Below are 20,476 nucleotides of genomic sequence, written 5' to 3' on the forward strand. Positions count from 1 at the left end.
CATTCATTTTTGTATGCCCAATTTGAAATGTCATGAGAATAAATTGTTCAGTGTATTCGATATTAAATAATTCCTGATATCTGAAATAAAGTTCTTGCTTGCTTCTATTCCAGCTAGAAGTGTTTAAATTTCCAAACCAAATCCATAGCTCTACACTTGAGCGCCCAAAGGATAAAGCAGAAATCGTCAGCAATGAGTTCTGACAACTGTGGTTTAAATTATTTGCCTAAAAGAGAAATTCATTTCCAGAGCACAGAAAGAGCTCCTCAAGTAGCATTCAAACGCTTATGCTGTAAGAACCATTCATCCACTAATCTGATTCTTTCTGCAAGCAGTAAGAACAGCCATAGCACTGCCCTGACTCATGGTTAATGATGTACACTGAATGATAAAGAAGATCCTGTGGAACATGTAATTAAATACTAATAATGGATTCACAGTTTATCAATACTTAACACATTACTCACTGACAGTGGAAGGGAGATGAATACCCATTCTGCCTTCTGCCTTTACTTTCTCTCCAGAGGAACTGCCCACAGAAATCTAGACCTATTCCCTAACAAGATCCTTACCACACACGACCTTTGCAAATTACACCACTCTATTCATTCTCACTTCTCCACTTCAGCCTCTCTCTCCTTGCCTGCCCACAGTTCAAGTCTTTTATGTGCATTCCAGGCCATAGCCCTCCTCTGAACTCACGCAAAATCCTTTTATGCTCACGTCCCTCCACCGCTGCTTTCTTTCTGCATTACCCATAAAGTAATTTTCTAATCTCTTCCTACCCTCGCCAGCCATTTTCAATCTGCCCCCTCTAAGCTGTCTTCTGTCTCTACTCCCAGGTCCTGTGCCTTGTAACCGAAGAGCCAGTAACAGGAGCAGCACTTCTAGCGTGTTTCTGGATACCACCAACCTTATAAAAGAACTTGGGAATGCTTTTCAGAGTGAGCCCATATTCACAATTCAGAATAAGCATGGCACATATTATAAGAAGACAAAGCATAATTAGCCAATATGAACAACTACCACATACCTTTGCTTCTCTGTTTCAGTCTTTATTTCCTCTGTAAAATGAAACAAAGGCACAGTTATGGAAATGGAGTCTTAAGCGCAAATATAAAATCAAACGTTAATTTAAATGTTCGGAAAGCAAAACTATTTAGGCAAGCATTTGAACTGGAAATTTAAAACAGCAAATAAATGGTTCTAAGCAGTTTTGTTAAAAGTTTCTACTATTCCATTGCATTGGTTGCAAACTATACCAAAATCACATCACAAATCTGCATGACAAACTTAGCACTTAAGCTAATCATGCCAACTAAACACCATAAGCCCAAAACCTTTTCGCAGAAACACAGCCTTCTGTAACTCACTCCTTTCTTTCACAGTTTGAATATACAGAAATAATGAGGAAAATTCAAAATACTAAAACTATTCATCTATTCATAAGCAATATGCTGCTCATTAAATGCGGATTTTTACAGATAACAACAAAAAATGTCACTGAGGGATTTGGGCTTGTTTAGCTTGGAGAAAAGGCTCCGGAGAGAGCTCACTGCTGCCTGCCAGTACTTGAAGGAAGCTTACAAACAGAAAGGGGACCAACTTTTTACATGATCTGAGAGCAACAGGAAAAAGGGGAACAGCTTTAAACTAAAAGAAGGAGATTTAAGTTAGGTGTTAGGTGGAAATTCTTTATTCAAAGGGTTGTGAGGCACTGGCACAGCCTGCCCAGAGAAGCCGTGGATGCCCCATCCCTGGAAGTGCTCAAGGCCAAGTTGGATGGGGCCCTGGGCAGCCTGAGCTGGTGGGTGGCTTCACCTGGAATGCTGTCCAGTTCTGGGCTCACGAGTAAGAAAGACACTTGGACATAATGGAGAGAGTCCAGTGAAAGGAAGCCAAGATAATGAAGGGACTGGAGAACATCATTTGAGAGAGCTGGGACTGCTCAACCTGGAGAAGAGGAGGCTCAGGGAATACCTCACTGATGGCTGCAAAAGGGAAGGTATAAAGAGGACAAAGAGGCTCTTTTCAATTGTTTCCAGTGCCAGAACAAGAGGCAGTGGACACAAACTGCAACACAGGAGGTTCCCTCTGGATATCATGTAGCACTTCTGTGCTGTGTGGGTGACAGAGCACTGGCCCAGGTTGTCCAGAGAAACTGTGGAGTCTCCCACTGGAGATCTTCAACAGCTGCCTGGACACGGGCCTGGTCCTCCTGCTCTGGAGTCCCTGCTTGAGCAGAGGTTGGGCCAGATCAGGCTGGGAGACAGAGGGCCCTGCCAACTTCTGCCAACCCCACAGCTGTTCTGTGACCTTATCACAGTTTGTTAACATCCAGAAATGACACACTAGCATTAGAAAGATGTTAGAGTTCAATATAGTATTATTTAAGCCTGAAGACACTGCTCTATTTGCTTCAGAACTGTATCTTGAAACAGTCCATTAGATAAAATGGAGTAATGACTTCCTCACCTGTTAGCTCTCCTCCCTCAGAAACAAGAAAAAAAAACACCAGTGTCAACCCTAATAACACAAATTCATTTTTCATTGAGATTACTAAAATCCAAGAAAATTGTATATATACATAATAGTTTATTTAACAATTTTACTTAAGATCACTCAGGTATAGGAGTCAAGTACACTACACCGATAACACAAATATTTATGTATTCGTAAGTTACTTTATACTTTGCTTGTGGAAAGCAATAGTAAAGAAGAAGGCTGAAGATGGGGCCCGTCCTCCTCAATAGCTTTATTGATGACCTGGATGAGGGCAGCGAGTGTACGCGCAGTATGCTTGCAGATGACACCAAGCTGGCTGGAAGTGTTGATCTGCCTGAGGGTAGCGAGGCCCTACAGAGGGACCTGGACAGGCTGGACAGCTGGGCTGAAGCCAAGGGGATGGGATTCAACAAGACCAAATGCCAGGTCCTGAACTTTGGCCACAACAACCCCAGGCAACGCTACAGGCTTGGGGAAGAGTGGCTGGAAGACTGCGTAGAGGAAATGAACCTGAGGGTATTGATTGATGCTCGACTGAACATGAACCAGCAGTGTGCCCAGGTGCCAAGGCGGCCAATGGCATCCTGGCTTGCATCAGAAATAGTGTGGCCAGCAAGAACAGAGAAATAATTGTCCCCCTGTACTCAGCACTGGTGAAGCCGCACCTTGAGTACTGCGTCCAGTTTTGGGCCCCTCACTGAAAGAAAGACACCAAGACCCTGGGACATGTTCAGAGAAGGGCAACAAAGCTGGTGAGAGGTCTGGAGCACAGGCCTTACGAAGAGCTGCTGAAGGAGCTGGGATTGTTCAGTCTGGAGAAGAGGAGGCTCAGGGGAGACCTTATTGCCCTCTATAACTACCTGAAGGGAGGTTGTAGTGAGCTGGGGGTCAGCCTCTTCCCTTGTGTGACTAGTGATAGGACTAGAGGGAATGGCTTCAAGCTGCGCTAGGGAAGGTTCAGGCTGGACGTTAGGAAATACTACTTCTCTGAAAGGGTGGTCAGGCACTGGAATGGGCTGCCCAGAGAGGTGGTGGAGTCACTGACCCTGGAGATGTTCAGGGAACACTGTGGACGTTGTGTTGAGAGACATGGTTTAGTGAGAACTATTGGTGATCGGCGGATGGTTGGACTGGGTGATCCTGTGGGTCTTTTCCAACCTTGAGGATTCTATGATTAAGATGGAAAACTATCAGAATTTGTCTTTTGGGTTCCTCCATGTATCAAATGGGAATTGTAAAACTCTTCTTAAAGAAAGAAAAAAGCTCTGTCATCTTCTCCAGAAATCTAGTTTGGGAAATTTCTTCTCTTCTTAGAAAGGAAAAGAGGAAAAAAAAAAAATTGAGAAAAATGGAAAAACAGAAAATCTGACTTGTTTTAGAAAGATAAACCAAAAAAAGTTCACAAAAACAACAGTTTGTGGAAAGAGAACACTTACACCAAAGTGCAAAGCTTCACCTCATAAATAACTGTGGTTGCCTTCCTCAACATGCACCACACTGCTGGAATGCTAAACCCCTTAAAGCTTGCCTTAAGGGGCAGATTATAATGGAACTTTGCCATTACTGAGAATTGAAAGAACTATGATTATTGAATATGAGGATTACTTAAGGAAGTACAAGGCAGCTCTTCAGCTACACTTCTGTGTCCTCAGCCCCTCCATTCTCCCATGTACAACAGTATCCCTATTAAAAGCAAGTCCTAAGCTCAAATATTCTTCCTGAACTGTTAAAAGCAGATGTGACAACAGGTGAGTGTTCAGCTGTTCTCAGCAGTTTTACAAGATAGAAAACATGGGTTCAACTGTACACTTAAAAACATTTCTTCACCTGGAAGCACTGCATAGACAGACACAGTCCCCCAAAGAGAAACATAAAATAACCTTCCTGAAAATGAATATTAGAATTAGCGGCTCTGCTTTGCTCTCTTTTTATTCCTAACCTGAAAGAATGTATCAAACTGCGCAATCTTGGTACTACACGAGGTCATCTGAATTTATTCTCTGTTTTATAAATTGCAATCCAGTGCAGACCGATTGGAGCCCTCCTTACGCTGTTTAAAATGTAAGAGGTTGTCTTTGGAATAGGTTACAATAATTCATAAGAGAAAAAGGAAATTTTTGCAACTGAAGGAAGTATACTGCAATTACAAGGAAAGATCTTTTGGAAGCATTAATTAAACAAAGCTACTATTTCAAGCAACACTGTGCAACTCTGTTCATGTAACATATAGGTTTCATAACCTGTTTTTTAAATAAAAAAAAACATCTTTAAAGCATCCAACACCAATTTTAGGAGGCTAAAACATTTTAAGTGGGAAATAAATAAGCACATGCTATGACAGCATTGCTCTGAGTAAGGCAGACATCAGACTGAAAGTTTACTTTCACCCTTGAGGAAAGAGAACATCTTATTTTCCAGCACTGATAGCACTTGATAGATAATACTTCCTAAAACACCCAGTGATTACTTAGAAAAGCAAGATGAAGCCAGGCACTAAGATGTGGGCTGCTTCCTTGTTTGGTTCATCTCCTCTCCAAAGCACGCACCCAAAACCACAAAGGCGAGAGTCAAGGGCTGGAAAAGCTTATTATCCCAGCGTGACGGTTCATTTTGAGAACGAAGCATAAGGGAAGACTTAAGATGCTAAAATAGAGGAAGAAAACTGTAGAAAAGGACTGCAGCTTCCAAAGTTTTTCTGCATTATCAAAACATTACCAAAAAAGACCTACTGTGGAAAATAACTCCTATTAGTCTATGACATCAAAACGATGATGATTCAAAAATGTAATTTATTGGGGTGAAGTGCAGCAGAAATAACAAGAAATAAATTCCCCGAAACTCTTTCATACACAGCTCCAGAAGAAGGCCTGCTTAATAGAGCTGTATCACAGAGTTAAAAGAAATGCGGCTCTTACTACTATTACTATTTACTGTAAAATAGGAAAATACTTGACAATTTCTTTTACACTGTTTGATGGCAAAAAAAATACATACATTTAAATACATATCTCACACATTTTCCCATTCTCACACAGAATTGTATTTAAAAAGCAAGAGAACATATTCCCACAATACTCTATTCCAAACAGGTGACTTTGCCTGCCAGAGAAGCGCACATTAGGTCAATTCTACAAGGACCCATGCATTGGAATACTATTATTCAGAGTAAACAGAATTGAAGCTTATTTACCTAAATGAAAGCTTACTGGAACAGAATACATCCAGTATTTTCACTGGAGGAAAACAAGTTAGCTCATAAATGCCACACCCCAGATTTATACACCTGTATATAAGTACGGCGTGTCCACACAGACAATGGTTTGCAAAGAGAGAGCTGAGTCCAGCACACGCACAGCACAGAAGTCCTTATGCCTCCAGGGCAACCTCTGCTCTGTCACAGCCTCTGCTCACCCACAGCAGAGGTTCCAAGGGGTTTTCCTGTGCTGACAATGTATGGAGAAGAGTAACATGTAAACTTAGATCTTGATATTTTCCTTTTCCGTTTTTAATAGTAGAGGTGCAATCGACTTTCACCGACTTTCAATACATCCATCTGAGGCGTTAATCCCTTTCAGTGTATGTAAATAAACAGCAGGTCGGTACAGTGCTGTTATTCTTAATGATCACATCAGGTTGACCTCCCTCAAATTGGTACTAGAGTACACAAATTCACAACAGGAAAGTTCTACTGAACTGATCAGTGTTTTATCCTCCAGAAGAAACCATTCACTACGAAAAGAGAAGCTCTTCCTTAGATGGAATTCCCACAATACCCATAACAATGTGTCCTCCTGTAAGCCCTATAAACAGCTTTCCCCATGACAACTTCTGGAATGCAGACATCTCCTGCCTTGCAGCAAATCCTCATAAACTGTTTCTATGAGATGGACCAAAAAAAACCCAAACAGTCCTATTTGTGGGACTCCAGGAAGAGTCTGACAGCAGCATAGTTCTGTTTTAATCCAGAAAGCTGGCCTTACCCTAATTAGAAAGGAGTGGAACGAATACAAAAACAGGTACACGCATTTATAGCACCCAAGTATGAACTTCAGCTATGCGCATTCTCTCTGTTCTAATAATGTACCAGGTCCTTAGCCCAGACCTTACCACTGACACTCAGTTTTATGCACCTGCTCTTCTGACTACTGTTAGTTGCTGGAGTCCCTTAAGTTTTCTTTTTATCTGCCTCTTCTATCTGCAAGATCACACAGCTGCATGCAGGCTCTGTGCAGATATAAGCGAGTCAGTGCTGTGGTCTACATTCAACTAAGGCCACAACAGCAAGTCATTCTTGTACAGATACGCAAAATAGACTTAATAATATAGTTAAACACTTCTACCCCTTTCCATTCCAGCATTTATTATGCTGTTACAACTTCATGTTTACAGGCATTGAGGGAATAACTAAGCAAGCAGCAATTAATCACATAATTAAAGAAACGTTCCAAACAAACACCAATTATATTTCAAGTCTGACAACTCTTGTTGAAATTCAGTGGAGATCCTCCTTGTCCTACTCTACTAAACCCTGAAACCTCTAACCAAGTGGAATACTATGGCATATCTCAATAGCTTCAAAAAACAGGGAATTACACCCTTTGAAGTATGCAGAGAATTAAGTATGTGTACATACACACACATACGTATAAACATGGAAACTCTGCATGGGTGAGGTACTTCAAGTTCAGATGGCACAATATTTCTTTGTTATATTCACTCTAGCTTTAGAGGAATATGTAATTTATTATACCTTATCTTCTGATCTGTGAGAGGTCAGGCAAACTTGTTGAAAAATAATGAAATATCATTATTTTCACATCTGCTACTCGAAACACAGCAAGCGTGCCTCATGGTCCATACTGTGCTTTTCATCTGTGAGGTAATCTTTTCACTTTTCTTTGCAGTCATTCATACAAACAAGAGCTACAACTCCCTTCCTTTGCTCATAATAGAATTCATTTGGGAATACCCAACTCTGGTGTAAATTCAGAAACCTAAATGCATAACCTGACTTGACTCAGCCAACCGCACCACCTACTCCTCTCTGGGTCTTTAGGTATGATGCTTTCCAAGAGAGAATCGCTAGCAAACCTATTCAAAAGAACAAACTGCCGGCTGCTTTCTGCTTAAAATTAATTCAGAATGGTTCAATGCAGGGGCGTTTTATGACTAGAATTTCTGTAATAATCTTTCTACTTTCAAAGCCGAGTCAAGAATGCTGTCAAGTTGCTTCACTCATCTTCACAGGGAAGAAGAGGGGGACACACAGATGTAGGTCACACATTGCCAAGAATAACTGAATACTTCTTAGTAGCATTTACATTCTAACATGTGGCTGAAAAGCTTTTTTTCTGTAGCAGTAAATCCCTCTGCTTTCCTCCAGTATTTTACAAGTCTCCATCTTTTCTTAGATCTACAGATAAATCCCAGAAGTATCCAAACTTCTGCCTTCAAACCTCAGACATCTCTTATACTTAGATCAAAATCTAAGAGTGGAAGTAGACCGTTTACATCTTTAAGTAGTTAAAAGAAGAGGACAGCTATGTATCCTTATTTTATCAAACAGTGCACACCTTTAAACCATCTTCCCCTGACATTTTTTGATAACTTCTCCTATTACTCCCAGACAGTTTTTATTCAGATCTCACTGTACGAGCTGCTCAGAAGATGCATGAATAAACACAACAACTCTGTTTCTTACCAAATACAGTCACCTACACAGACTATAGAAGAGATCTTGATGTGAGGTACAGTTTCCCAAAATAATCTGCCCAATCCAGTGGAGAGTGACCACTAGAAAAGGTTGCTCCTCCTGTTCTATTCCACACGTTTCTTCATGCCTAACAGCACACTCCTTACACAATCATTGCCAAGGCACAAAGTTTAGGCACCTTGATAATTTAGGACGTCACTGGGATCACTGAGCTATTTCATCCCACTGTAAAGTAGCACAGACACTACTTGCCAGGCCTTGTGCACATCACACATTTCAGGAAGCAAAAGCTTGAACAGAACTGCCCACTGCAGCCCACTGGAATAAATACAGTTCAAGATGACATGAAATTCACCCACTTTCTTTCATCAGCATCAGTACTTCTTGTAATGAATTAAGTTTAAGAAGGCCAACAACGTTTCTTCATTGGGAAAGAGGAAAGGAGTCTGCAGCTGGATCTTCCTCTTCGTATTTCCAATTTGTGGAGTGTTTTCTAACCCTTTTTTTTCCCCCCTATATCCCATGTTAAAATTCTTGGAGGTGTGTAATTCCCAATTCCAGAGGCTTCTATCCTCAGCACACTGCAACAGCTATCAAAAAAAAGAAAAAAGAAAAAAAGAAGCTGACAACACAGTGGTTTGAAAACTACAAAGTTCCCACAGGTATTTTGATCCTATTTTTATTGTGGTTTTTTTTTTTCCTTGAATTATGCAGCATATGTATGCTATGCAAACCAATAAATCAAACACTACTCAGGACAAAGAAAAACTGAAGAGCGTTGTTTAGGGAGTTGAAAGGCACAAACCTTTTTGCTGCTTTCTGTAACATGCAACCTTCCTCATCACAACATCATCTGTATTACGACAGCGCAATGTCTGTGCACGCCTGCACAGGGCCCTTACCAGTTGACACATAACACTATTAACAGTTACACTGGATTTTAAAAAGTAAAAGTTGGAAGCTTTTAACTGAAAGTTTAATCTTTACTTGATTTTTAAAACACGAATCAATTCTTTCATCTGGTTTTACCATGTGGCTGAGGGTAAAATATAGAAAAAGAACTGCTTTAGCCACAATTACTGTTGCTGGGGAAATACAAGGTGTTAACTGTAACAGACTGGAATCACAGAAAGAACAGAAAATTAAATCGAAAGAGTAAACACGTTCTGAAGGAGGCCATTTATTATTTCACTAAAGAACTGAAGAGAACAAAACTCTGTAGAGAAACAACCGAATTAAAACCGATCACCTAGAAAAGTCTCATAAAAGGATATACGACAGCTATTTAGACTGGAGGAAATGTAATTTACAGAAAACATCATTTTACCGAATGCAGCAGCATATGATATTCTGATCAGTATGCAAGAATTCTGTTAAGTGTCTCTCTTGTACCTGGTAACAGCATGCCAGTCTATGAAAACGACCACAAGTCTTACAAGACAAATCAGCAGCTTTCTGCCTTAATACCTAATTGATTTGACTTTTCAAATACTCATCCCAAGAATCTTAAGTACCATGTAACTAACCCACAACAAGGAAAAAGAAAATAGTAATTATAAAACAATAAAGTCTTTAAATAAATGAGATTTACGACAGACTTTATAGTCACATTGTCTGTCACGCAACACGTTATCATAAAGCACTCAATGTACATGAAGTTCATGGAAATATCTGCTACTCCATGAGAAAGACTTAAGAATTTACTCACTGAATTACATTTCAAACTTAAGAAAGAAGGAAAAAAAAAAAGAAGCCTTAAGGAATGGTAAAATTTAATGGTTTAAAGTACTACATAACCCTTCCACGTTTCTCCAGAGCAGTTCATACAAGTTAATAGGAGCATTTTCCCAATACTTCCTACTGATTCAACTGATGGGACACAGCACTTTCTTGACATATTTATGTCAAGAAATTATGTTAAGAGAAAACAGAGAGAAATGATCCAAAATATCCAGTCCCATCCTCTGTTTTCTCAGCAATTCATCCGAGTGAATGTTTTCTTTCAGACAGCAAAATTCTAGCTTGGGCCACATGTATGAGAAGGCCTACATAGCGCGGTTGGTTTATGTTTCCTCCAATCCACCAGGAAATCAGTAGAACCATTGTTTTAGGCTGTAAAACATGTTTGCCCAGTTTCAGAGAAGGTGAATCATCGATAACCCTTAGTATGCCACAATAGCTTGAAATGTTATCCTCTGAAGTTGAGAGAAGTCAAAAAGATGCCCATCCATGGAGACACTCAAGGTCAGGCTGGACGGGGCTCCAAGCACGTAATAGAGCTGTAGGTGTCCCTGTTCACTGCAAGGGAGCAGGACTAGATGACCCTTACAGGTCCCTTCCAACTCAAACGATTCTTTGAAAAGCCCTCATTATTTCCGAGGCACTTATTAAGGAACAAATTTGGATCTAAGTGTTTGTGTTTTTCCACTTTGTGCACTGAATACAATGTAGCTATTTTGGGTTAACAGCAGAAAGAAGAAAATTCAGGCTATGTATCTCTCCAAAACAGAGCGTATGTATATATACACAATATACACATACACAGCTCCATATTTAACCTGTGATTTTTTGCTCCCTACATCAGCTTGAGGAGGAAATTTTAACTCAGGACACACTGCAAACATTTACCTAATAGTTTGACTCAGAAGATAGATCACGAGTGAAACTGCAGCTGGAAAACTGATTTATTTCTAGCCTCCTCCACTATCAGGCATCCCGATAAGCTTTTTATGAAGAGTATGCCTTATCTACTCAAAAATAATGTAGAGCCTTTTTTTTTTTTATTTTGAGAAGTTAAAACAAACTCATAAATACAGGCAGGCAGATAAAAGGACTGATTATGTACATTTCTGGTGAGAGCTACAAGAAATGCAGTATAGTATCTTACTCAGAATGAAAGCTTGTAGTAACACAAATTGTTCCTCTTCATGTTCAGTTGGGCCTTTTCTCCCCCCCTATTAATACAGTAGGTTAGCTTCCCTCATTTTTAAGATCAAAAACTCACAGAATTGTGTCAAACCCAATCTTCACACTCTGCTTGGAAAAACATGAGTTTCTGCCAAAATACAAAGATGAGAGAAGCAGACACAAATTTTGCAGCAGAAGGTAAATTACATTTGAAATAGGGAAAGCATTTCCAATCCAATCACTTCTCTTAGCCTAGAAAAGCATATCTGAAATTAAATATATACAGATCAAAATCTTGTGAATCCATGCCTTGTCTGAAAGGACACAAGAAAGTTGATCTTCAGAAAGGAGCTTAAGTCTGACCTTTAAGCTCAAAGTAGGTAAATGTGGGCAGCCCAATTAAAAAAAAATAAAAAATAAAAAAACAAAAGACCTGATAGTAAGAAATCACCTTACCCCTCTCTAATACAGTTCCACCAAATACATCCCTGCAAGAGAGAGATTTGTGTACAGCCTGATGTGCTGCTACCAAGGTAATCCCTTTTGCACTGGGCTGCCCATAGAAGCGGTGGCCTGCTGCTAGAGAGGCCTCCAGCTGGTCCAAGGCTCTGCTTCCACCAGCAGCCTCCTCAGTTCCCTTCAATCAGCAGTTCTGACTCAACTCTCATTTTCAAAATATTTGTTACACAACAACATCACCTCAACATTCCCTTGCAGTCAAAGAGATAAACAAAAGGCTAAACAGAAACAATTCTGAGTAATTCTTAAGATTTAATTAATATTAGTATTTTTGTTTGTATTGAAAACTGAAAAAGCATCACATACACTCAATATAAGCAACTCACCAAGTACCTGACTCAAGGTAGGACTCAGTCTGATACTACAGCATTGTCACCTGTGCGTTTTCATGCACGCTGGCTGCTCAACCTCTTGTATGGGAAGGCTGCCACAGAAAGCTGGGAAGGCCAAGCAGCAGTGTGAGGTGGGCTTGCTGAACCTTTCTGCAAAGCCAGCCAAGAGCCAAGCAGGACTGCCAGCAGCATACTGACCTGGTTCACATCGAAGACTCCTAAGCTAAACACCTTGCTTTTCAACTGAGTACTATTTCAAAAGCTTATGCTCCCGTACCAGGATCAACTACATAGGAACAGCAGAACAAATGGGAGGTAACATGACAGTAACAAAGGCAGCTGCTCATTTTTTCCTCAGTACCAATGCCTGCAGAAACTTAAAGAAAAAAAATTATGACCACTCCACCTAAGTACTTGGCTTATTTACAAATAAAAGTTTTTAAGGCCTAACAAAATATTACTTAGAAAATTCAGCTGTAACACATTTTGCATCAGTTCAGCTCCCCTTGTGTTATACAAGCATTCTGTTCTTCCCACATCAGATACAGCACAGCTTCTTACAACAACATGCAAAGTTTAGTTCCAGAATTTGTACCTTCAGTTCATCACGTCATTCCCAGAAAACCAGCATTTTCATTATAATTGTATGTCCTAAGACACGGATTTTCATGCTGTAGTTTGAGTCCATTTAAAGGCAAGAAAATGTAGCTATGGCTAAGCATGCTTTTTAACGCGTAAAATTAAACATCAAAGAAAGAACTCAAAGACAACTTAGTAACATTTGAACTTTTTCGCTAGCCAGCTCAAAACCATTTCACCAGACTGCAGACTGGAACTAAATGAAAATAAACTTCAAATGAGAGACACAAAAGCCAATCAATTAAACTTGCCAGCCAATGAACGTCTGAGGAAATGCATAAGCAGACCAGGGTCCAAAACTGCAAACACAACCAGAGCAATGGTATCTCAGTTTTTTTAAAGGAAACTCATGTAATGGAGAACTGGGAAAACTGGGCTGCGATAAAAGAGGAGTGATGAGCAGGGAGAAGGAGGTGACTGTCCCCCTACTGAGCTCTTTGAGGCCCCATCTGGAATTCTGTGTCCAGGCCTGGGGCCCCCAGCACAAGAAGAATGTGGAGCTCTTGGAACAGGTCCAGAGAAGGGCCACTGAGATGATCAGAGAGCTGGAGCACCTCTCCTATGAAGAAAGGTTGAGGGAACTGAGCTTGTTTAGCTTGGAGAAGGCTCTGGGGAGACCTCATTGCAGCCTTCTGTACCTGAAGGGAGCGTATAAACAGGAGGGGGAACGGCTGTTTACAAGGGTGGATAGTGACAGAACAAGGGGGAATAGTTTTAAACTGAGACAGGGGAGGTTTAGGTTAAATATTAGGAGAAAGTTTTTCACACAGAGGGTGATGACACACTGGAACAGGTTGCCCAAGGAGGTTGTGGATGCCCCATCCCTGGAGGCATTCAAGGTCAGGTTGGATGTGGCTCTGGGCAGCCTGGTCTGGTGGTTGGCGACCCTGCCTGTGGCAGAAGGGTTGAAACTAGATGATCATTGTGGTCCTTTTCAACCCAGGCCGTTCTATGATTCTATGAAAACAAACCCAAGAGTCAGAAATAAAACTAGTAAATCAGCAAAAAACAAACAAACAAGCCAATCCTAATGTCCCCAAGATCTAACCTAAATTTTGCTGCCATTATTGTGTGTATGTGAACTACAAAAGCAGGGCAAAATCTTCCGCTCCTACCATCACCTACCCACCTGCGGCTTATGCTCACATGCACAAGGACTGTTCCTTCATATTCGACAACTCTTGGGAAAGTTTCATGTAATTACTGAAGGCACTTAAACTTTAGGGATCAGTGTAATTACAAGCTGTAGGAAATAGTATTTTTCATTTCACTTTAATTAAGCTGTGTTCTTTACAGGTTTTCTGTACCTTCATAATGAGAAATTACAAGTAGTCATTCTCCCTTCATGTACAACCTTATAGACCTCCTTTACATGCACTTTCCTTTCTTTTCACAACCAAGGAGCAAGAGGAATAGTCAACTTCTGGAAGAATAATTACAATCACCCTTGTTGACATCCTATGAGTATTTTCTCACTCCACTGTCTCTTTGGGAGACAGCAGAGAGCAAAACCGTTATGTGGAATATGTGGTATCTTTATAAAGTGATTTAACAGTTACACTTTTTTCTTTTTGGTTTCCAATTTGTCTTTTTGACAAAGGAATCAATATCTTCATGGAATCACTCACAGCAACTTCAATACAGTTTCCACTGATGGATAAAAGTCTCACTGAGGGTCTATGGCTGCACAACTGAGTCCAGTTCTCTCCTCCCTCTCACCTGCTACACATACTGATTAGTTTGCATTGAACAACTCCTGCAAACTTCTCTACAAGTGGACTACTGTAACACAACTACAGGTTTCAACAGGTTGATTTTGCTCTTTTATGTATTTTCTTTTGTCGATCTTCATCACCTCATAAGTCACCCTGAAACAGCACATGCCTTCATAAAATCTCAATACCTGCTGAAAAACAGAATAACTCAATACCTTTAGCAACCAACCAGGTTGAGGTTCACTGGTGTTGAAAAGCAGCGTAAAACCGGATTTCCACACACTTACCTACATGCTCACTGACTGTCTTACAGACATGTGATGGTTCGTCTTCACCTGCCAAGTCTGTGCTGCTGCTTCATCACTACGGTGCTCACATCCATTCTGTTCTCCATCAGTTTTGTGTTTTGCTACGGTTGAGATGTGACAGTCTGACCTTCTCAAGATTTCCCACTCCCTTAATCCCCTAGCACATATTTCTTTAAAAAAATAAAGTAGATTGATGCTACTAACATCTACTACTTCCCTTTCCTTCATTAGGGATCAATAAAATGTTAACATTATATAGTTTATTAAACAGTCCAGCAATTTGAGATCAGAGACCCTCTAAGAACTATAATTCCAATGAGTTAATGCCAATTTTGATTTAAACTTCAAACTGGGAAAATCTTCCTACTGATACCATCATACCAATGATGATCCACTCTTACTCCATAATTTTAAAAACCAGCTAGTACAAACTACTATCACATACATTGAGGATGCTGAAGTTTCAATGCTAGCCAAGGTACAAAGACAGACTGAGGGAGCTGGGCTTGTTCAGCCTGGAGAAGACAAGGCTGCAGGGTGACCTCACTGCAGCCCTCCTGTACCTAAAGGGAGCCTATAAACACTTGGGGAGCCAACTCTTTGAAAGCGGAGATAATGGCAGGATAAGGGGAAGCGGTTTTAAGTTCAATAAGGGAAGATTTAGGTTGGATGTCAGGGGGAAGTTCTTTACAGAGAGAGCGGTGAGGTGCTGGAACAGGTTGCCCAGAGAGGTTGTGGATGCCCAGTCCCTGGAGGTGTTCAAGGCCAGGTTGGATGGGGCCTTGTCTAGTACTAAATGGGGAAGCTGGTGGCCCTGCCTGTGGCGGGGGGGTTGGAGCTTCATGATCCTTCCAACCCAAGCCATTCTATGACTCTCTGATACATTCATGAATACAAGATGTGATACATATACAGAACGGATTCACAGAATAAAATAAATCCTGGTATATAATGCTGATTATTCTAAGCCAGGCACGTGAATGCAGTTATCTCAAAGTTGGTGTTTATCTTGACAGGTTTATTTTGAACCTTTTGTTTTGTTAAAAAAAAAAATCCAGAGTTGGAATTGACAAAGTTAGATATGTAGCTATCAACTATCTGACGACAGGGCAGCCATTTACTATGAAACACTGAATGCCTACATGAGATTTCATATACCTTTCTGTTGAAGTAACCAGTAGTGTGAATTTTCCCAGCATCCCTAAGCTTTATTTCAAACTTACATCCAAGATCCTTAGAAGTTCCACAATACCCTCAGAAACAGCCAAAATATATGTAGTGCCTATTAACCGGCTTGCTCACTATAGTAAACTTCAAACATGATCTGCAAGTAGGGACAAAAAAAAAATCAAGAAGCAAAACAAATGACACTGCTAGACTTCTACCCATTTCAAGCACTAAAACTTTAAAGGTCATATGAAAGTTCATATCTGACTTACACTACTGATAAAAATCTACTTGAAAAGTATTACGACACTTCCCCCTTGCTGGAGCTCTGAATGCTACAAAAACAATGACAGCATATTTTCAAGATACAAGAAGATAGTCATTCTTTACTGATTATCTATAAACTTGGTCAAACTACACTTAAGAGAGGAAAAACAAAAATCTACAAAATAATGAAGTATGGACTTTTTTTTTTTTTATGTCTACGGAATGCCTCAAAAAAGGCTACAACAATGCCAGCTTTGTAATTTTCACCTTGAGCAAAAATCCCTATTTGTAAACAGAAGTTCAAGCTTTAAATAACAAGTTCCGATGCGCGATCTTTCAAATGAAGCTTTCAAAGTGATCACACTGTTGTTAATGACCTGATTTCCTCATTAGATTCTGATACAGGCAGCAGCTCAGACTAACACGAATGAACACAAGAAGTCAGAATATGACTATCACAGCATTACAAAAGCTCCAGTGTCACCTGCAAATGCTCATATGCATTAGATGATTAATTAAATCAAACCTTTACACATTACCTCATTTTATCTAGCTCTGAAGGAAGTATTTTTGAGAGGCTGCTTAAGTTAAGACAACTACTCGTATGTAAACTTTTCCCTCTTTTCTCAGGTTAAAATTAGAAGTGGAAGATACTTAAGAATGGTCAGCACCACTCAGTGCTGTTATGCCCATCCATGTTGCACGCTGTAGTCATACTTCTACCCATGCTTGTGAAGATACCCATCCTTGTGAAGAACACAACTATTAAGGCATTCAATTCAGTATTAATTGAATCCATGAGTTCATAATAATCTAAGAAAAAGTGTACTCGTGTTGATTAGCTCAGCTAATTTTTTTTCTATGTAGAGAATTTGCTTAACAGTAATTACTTACACTTTTTACTGAACTTTAAGAGCATTGTTGGACATAGGATAAAACAAGCTATTATAAACCACAACAAACATTCCAAAACAACCTTTCCTGTTACACAAGGAAATTACCTATTGGTAGAAGTTTCTTTGCATTTCAGAAGCCGGTGCACAACTCTGGCTATTTCTAGACTATCTATTTGCAGTCATCTTCCACCAGCAGCTAGTGCTGATCATCACAGAGGCATCTACTAGGTTACATATAATCTGGGCTATTCATAGCTTTTTTTCCCCTTTCTTTAAAAATATATAAGCACATATATATATTTATATACAAACACACACAGATGTACACTGCTAATAGCCCCCCCCCCCTTTTTTTAAAGCCTTAACATTACACTTTTCTTGCTCTTCCATAGAGAAATTAAAATCCTTCATTTCATTGTGAGGATATAAAACTCCCAGGGGTAGAGGCAGGAAGCATCTCGATGCCATGTTACCTGCCTGAAGTTCAATACTGGAAGGACTGCAGAGCAACCAAGCAGACAGTCTGCAGCTTCTGCTTCCAGGTCAAAGCCGGTGGATGAAGGATCAAATGGTCCAAATGCCATTTTTCCCTTCTTTACAGAAGAGCATTAGGAATCCAAACACAGATTTTTGTCTAGAGCTTGAAAACACAACATTAAGACTCGGGTAGGCAGGTCAAACTTATCTCTTCTTCCTTTCTGCCTCTCAGACACAAAGCTAAGGTTCCTCCAAACCACTAACCATTTTCCCCCCAGTCATGGCAAAGAAGAGAGACAATTTCAAAGGAGAGAACTATTTCTCCTTATTGCCAAATCTCTAAGTACTCTACATCTACTTATATGCATAATTATGAGCACACAATCACACAAAACAGTGTCATGGGTTAAATTACAAGTGGAAAAAAATCTAAGAGTCTCTTTTCACTGCAGGTAAAGAAAATCCTATTTCTCAGGCACTTAGGCAGTCATCATCCAGCTTTCAAAATGTTACGCAAATGCAGCTGCCCTACTCTGGCAGTTTTACTTATAGCTGTTATAAAGCTCTGTTTCATTATTCTGAAATGGAAACAGAGGTTAATTAATTCCTATCCCCTTTCCCATATACTGTACAAGATGCAATACACGCTCTTGCTGATGTCACCATCCATTAGCCAAATGAAGCAAGCTAGGCTAAGACTCTGGATTTTCTAGCTTTCCCGAGTTCCAGGAACACTATGATTTTTTATAAGCTGCTATGCTTATAATGGTCCATGCAACAGTACAGTCCAGACTTTTACACACAACTTATTAACCGCGTTAGAAGTACTACTTTGTCATGGTATCACCAGTTTAAATCTATGGCATGGTTTTAGAATTAACATGATTTGAAGCTATTAAAGAAATCAAACCAGCGACACACTACTCACAGTAAGAAATAATTTGTATTAGATTCACAGAACAGGTTTAAAAATGTGTAAGTGTACCTCAACCATACCTGTACAGCTGAGCCCTGTAGAATAAAATGCTATTTAACATCTTAGTAGTAGAGCCCAACACTTCCACCACGATTTCCAAGTATATTTGTTCTCTCCAGTTGCCCCCTAACTGCAAAGCAGCACTGCAATACAGAAGCGTGCTGGTTATTCAGACGTTCCTGGCAACTAACTGCTGTGAAAATTGACACTCAACATTCCCACATTCACACCGAATGAAAACATAAAGCACTAAAACATCTCTGCAACGCTCAAAATCTCTACACATGAACTACATACACACCTAGTCATACTTTTGTTGGTATGTGAAATGAACAAATAACATTCCCAATCCTGTTAGATTTATCAAAACAAAGTACTAAGGACAATGAATGCAGGATTTGTATTATCAATGGAATGTTCTTTGTATTCATCTCCCTCTACCTTTAAAAACAGAGGCAAAATAGGGATTGAATAAACTATATTTAAATGAAAATATGTAGCATTATCAAGTCTCTTTAGAACATCTTAGAACACATCTTGACCCAAGAAATACACAAAATGAAAAAAGACCTAGGGGCAGTAGACTACAGACATTTGAACACAACCCAATCAAGCAGCCTAACATCAATAACCAGGCGATCTCATAACAGATAACATACATGATGCGCAGGGTACAAGAAAAGTTGGGGGTAATAAAAGTAATCTATTCCGGACAGAAATTGTCAACTGGAGGGGAAAGGAAAGCTCACAGCAATCACTGCCAGAGGTGTCCCAGCAGGAGAATCTCTTGGTTTGGGTAAAATTGAGTTGTTTAGGTGTGTATATAACTCCGCAATCAAAAGCCAGGATAGGAGACACAAATGCAATATGTGAGGCACATATCACAAAAAAAAACCAACCAACCCTACTTATATAATGCAATTAGAATGAGCTCTGTTTAGCTGAAAAATTAAATAATACAAGAACAGTATACTTGCAGAAATCAGAATCTGGGCCAATGAAACAAGAGGCCGCATGAAATTATCTAATTAGACAGGGCTACTGGCCATTGCTTTGGTAAAGTGCTTATCTGCTTTACAGTTTTTTCTTTCCAGGTCCACCTGAGATGCTGCTGAAAAACTGCTTTGTTCCAGCTCAAAATAATAATAATAATAAAGTCACAGGAGGATGAAATAGATTAAAACTGAGCAGAAAAAAATATTATGGAAATCTAATCAAACACTGCAACCAAACACTGCTTTGGAATCCTTCACTAGCAGGAGCGTATTTGATGGCAGCTTAGAAAAAAGTCACAAGCAGCCCTATTCACAGAATAAACTCCATTGGAGTGCAGCAATGGTCACTCAGTCCAGGAGATTTTGCATGAAGAGGCAAAGTTCAGCGGGCAGGTGATGAAGATGGAAGAGGTGAAATTCTCTCTCTCAAAACAGTATTTTTTTGCTTCCTGTTCAATAGCACTTCTACAACACTTGAAATACATGAGTTGGTACAGCGCTTAAAAGCATAACTTCACTTAAAGGCCCATGAAATCAAGTGCCAATTTTTTATTAATTTCCAAAAATCTTCTTTTTTTCTTTTTTTGGACGAGTAACAGGAAGCATCCAATGGGAATACATTTTATGAAGTCCTGAAAAGCAAAGCCAGGTGCAAACCATCTCTGAAACAATTTTTCCTCAAATTAAAACACATTTTTTGAAAGAACAGATCAAAGCACAATACTAATACAACCAGCACACTGTTCTCCCACCCATGTCTAAATAGAAGCAACAGATCTGTGAGTCTTGACTTTTGTCCTTTTTTTTTTTTTTGCATGCCTCTTCAAGCATGTCTCAGATAATAAAATCCATCCAAAAGCCAGGAATAACATTACCCTAAAAGCTGTTTCAGGTACCGAGTTAGTAAAATCCTCGCATTCCCAATCCAGGCTTCGAAGCTGCCCAACTACAGTATCTTGCTATGAGCTCATGTTTCACTGAAGCTCTTTTAACATCTCTTGCTTCCAACCAAAATCTCATTATCTACCAATATGCCTGCACTGACTACAAAGAATGCAAA

General features: G+C 39.8%; 1 protein-coding gene across 3 annotated transcripts in view; it reads right to left on the reverse strand.

The window, feature by feature from the left end:
- ARFGEF1 (ADP ribosylation factor guanine nucleotide exchange factor 1) overlaps positions 1-20,476 on the reverse strand; it is an 87,474-nt gene that overhangs the window by 58,408 nt on the left and 8,590 nt on the right. For all 3 annotated transcript variants that reach the window (XM_418283.8, XM_040691065.2, XM_046928359.1), the window contains exon 2: positions 1,034-1,064. In XM_418283.8, coding sequence (XP_418283.3) covers positions 1,034-1,064 — 31 coding nt within the window. The remainder of the gene's footprint in view (positions 1-1,033; positions 1,065-20,476) is intronic.

This window comes from Gallus gallus, chromosome 2 (assembly GCF_016699485.2).
Source record: "Gallus gallus isolate bGalGal1 chromosome 2, bGalGal1.mat.broiler.GRCg7b, whole genome shotgun sequence".
Classification (NCBI taxonomy): domain Eukaryota; kingdom Metazoa; phylum Chordata; class Aves; order Galliformes; family Phasianidae; genus Gallus; species Gallus gallus.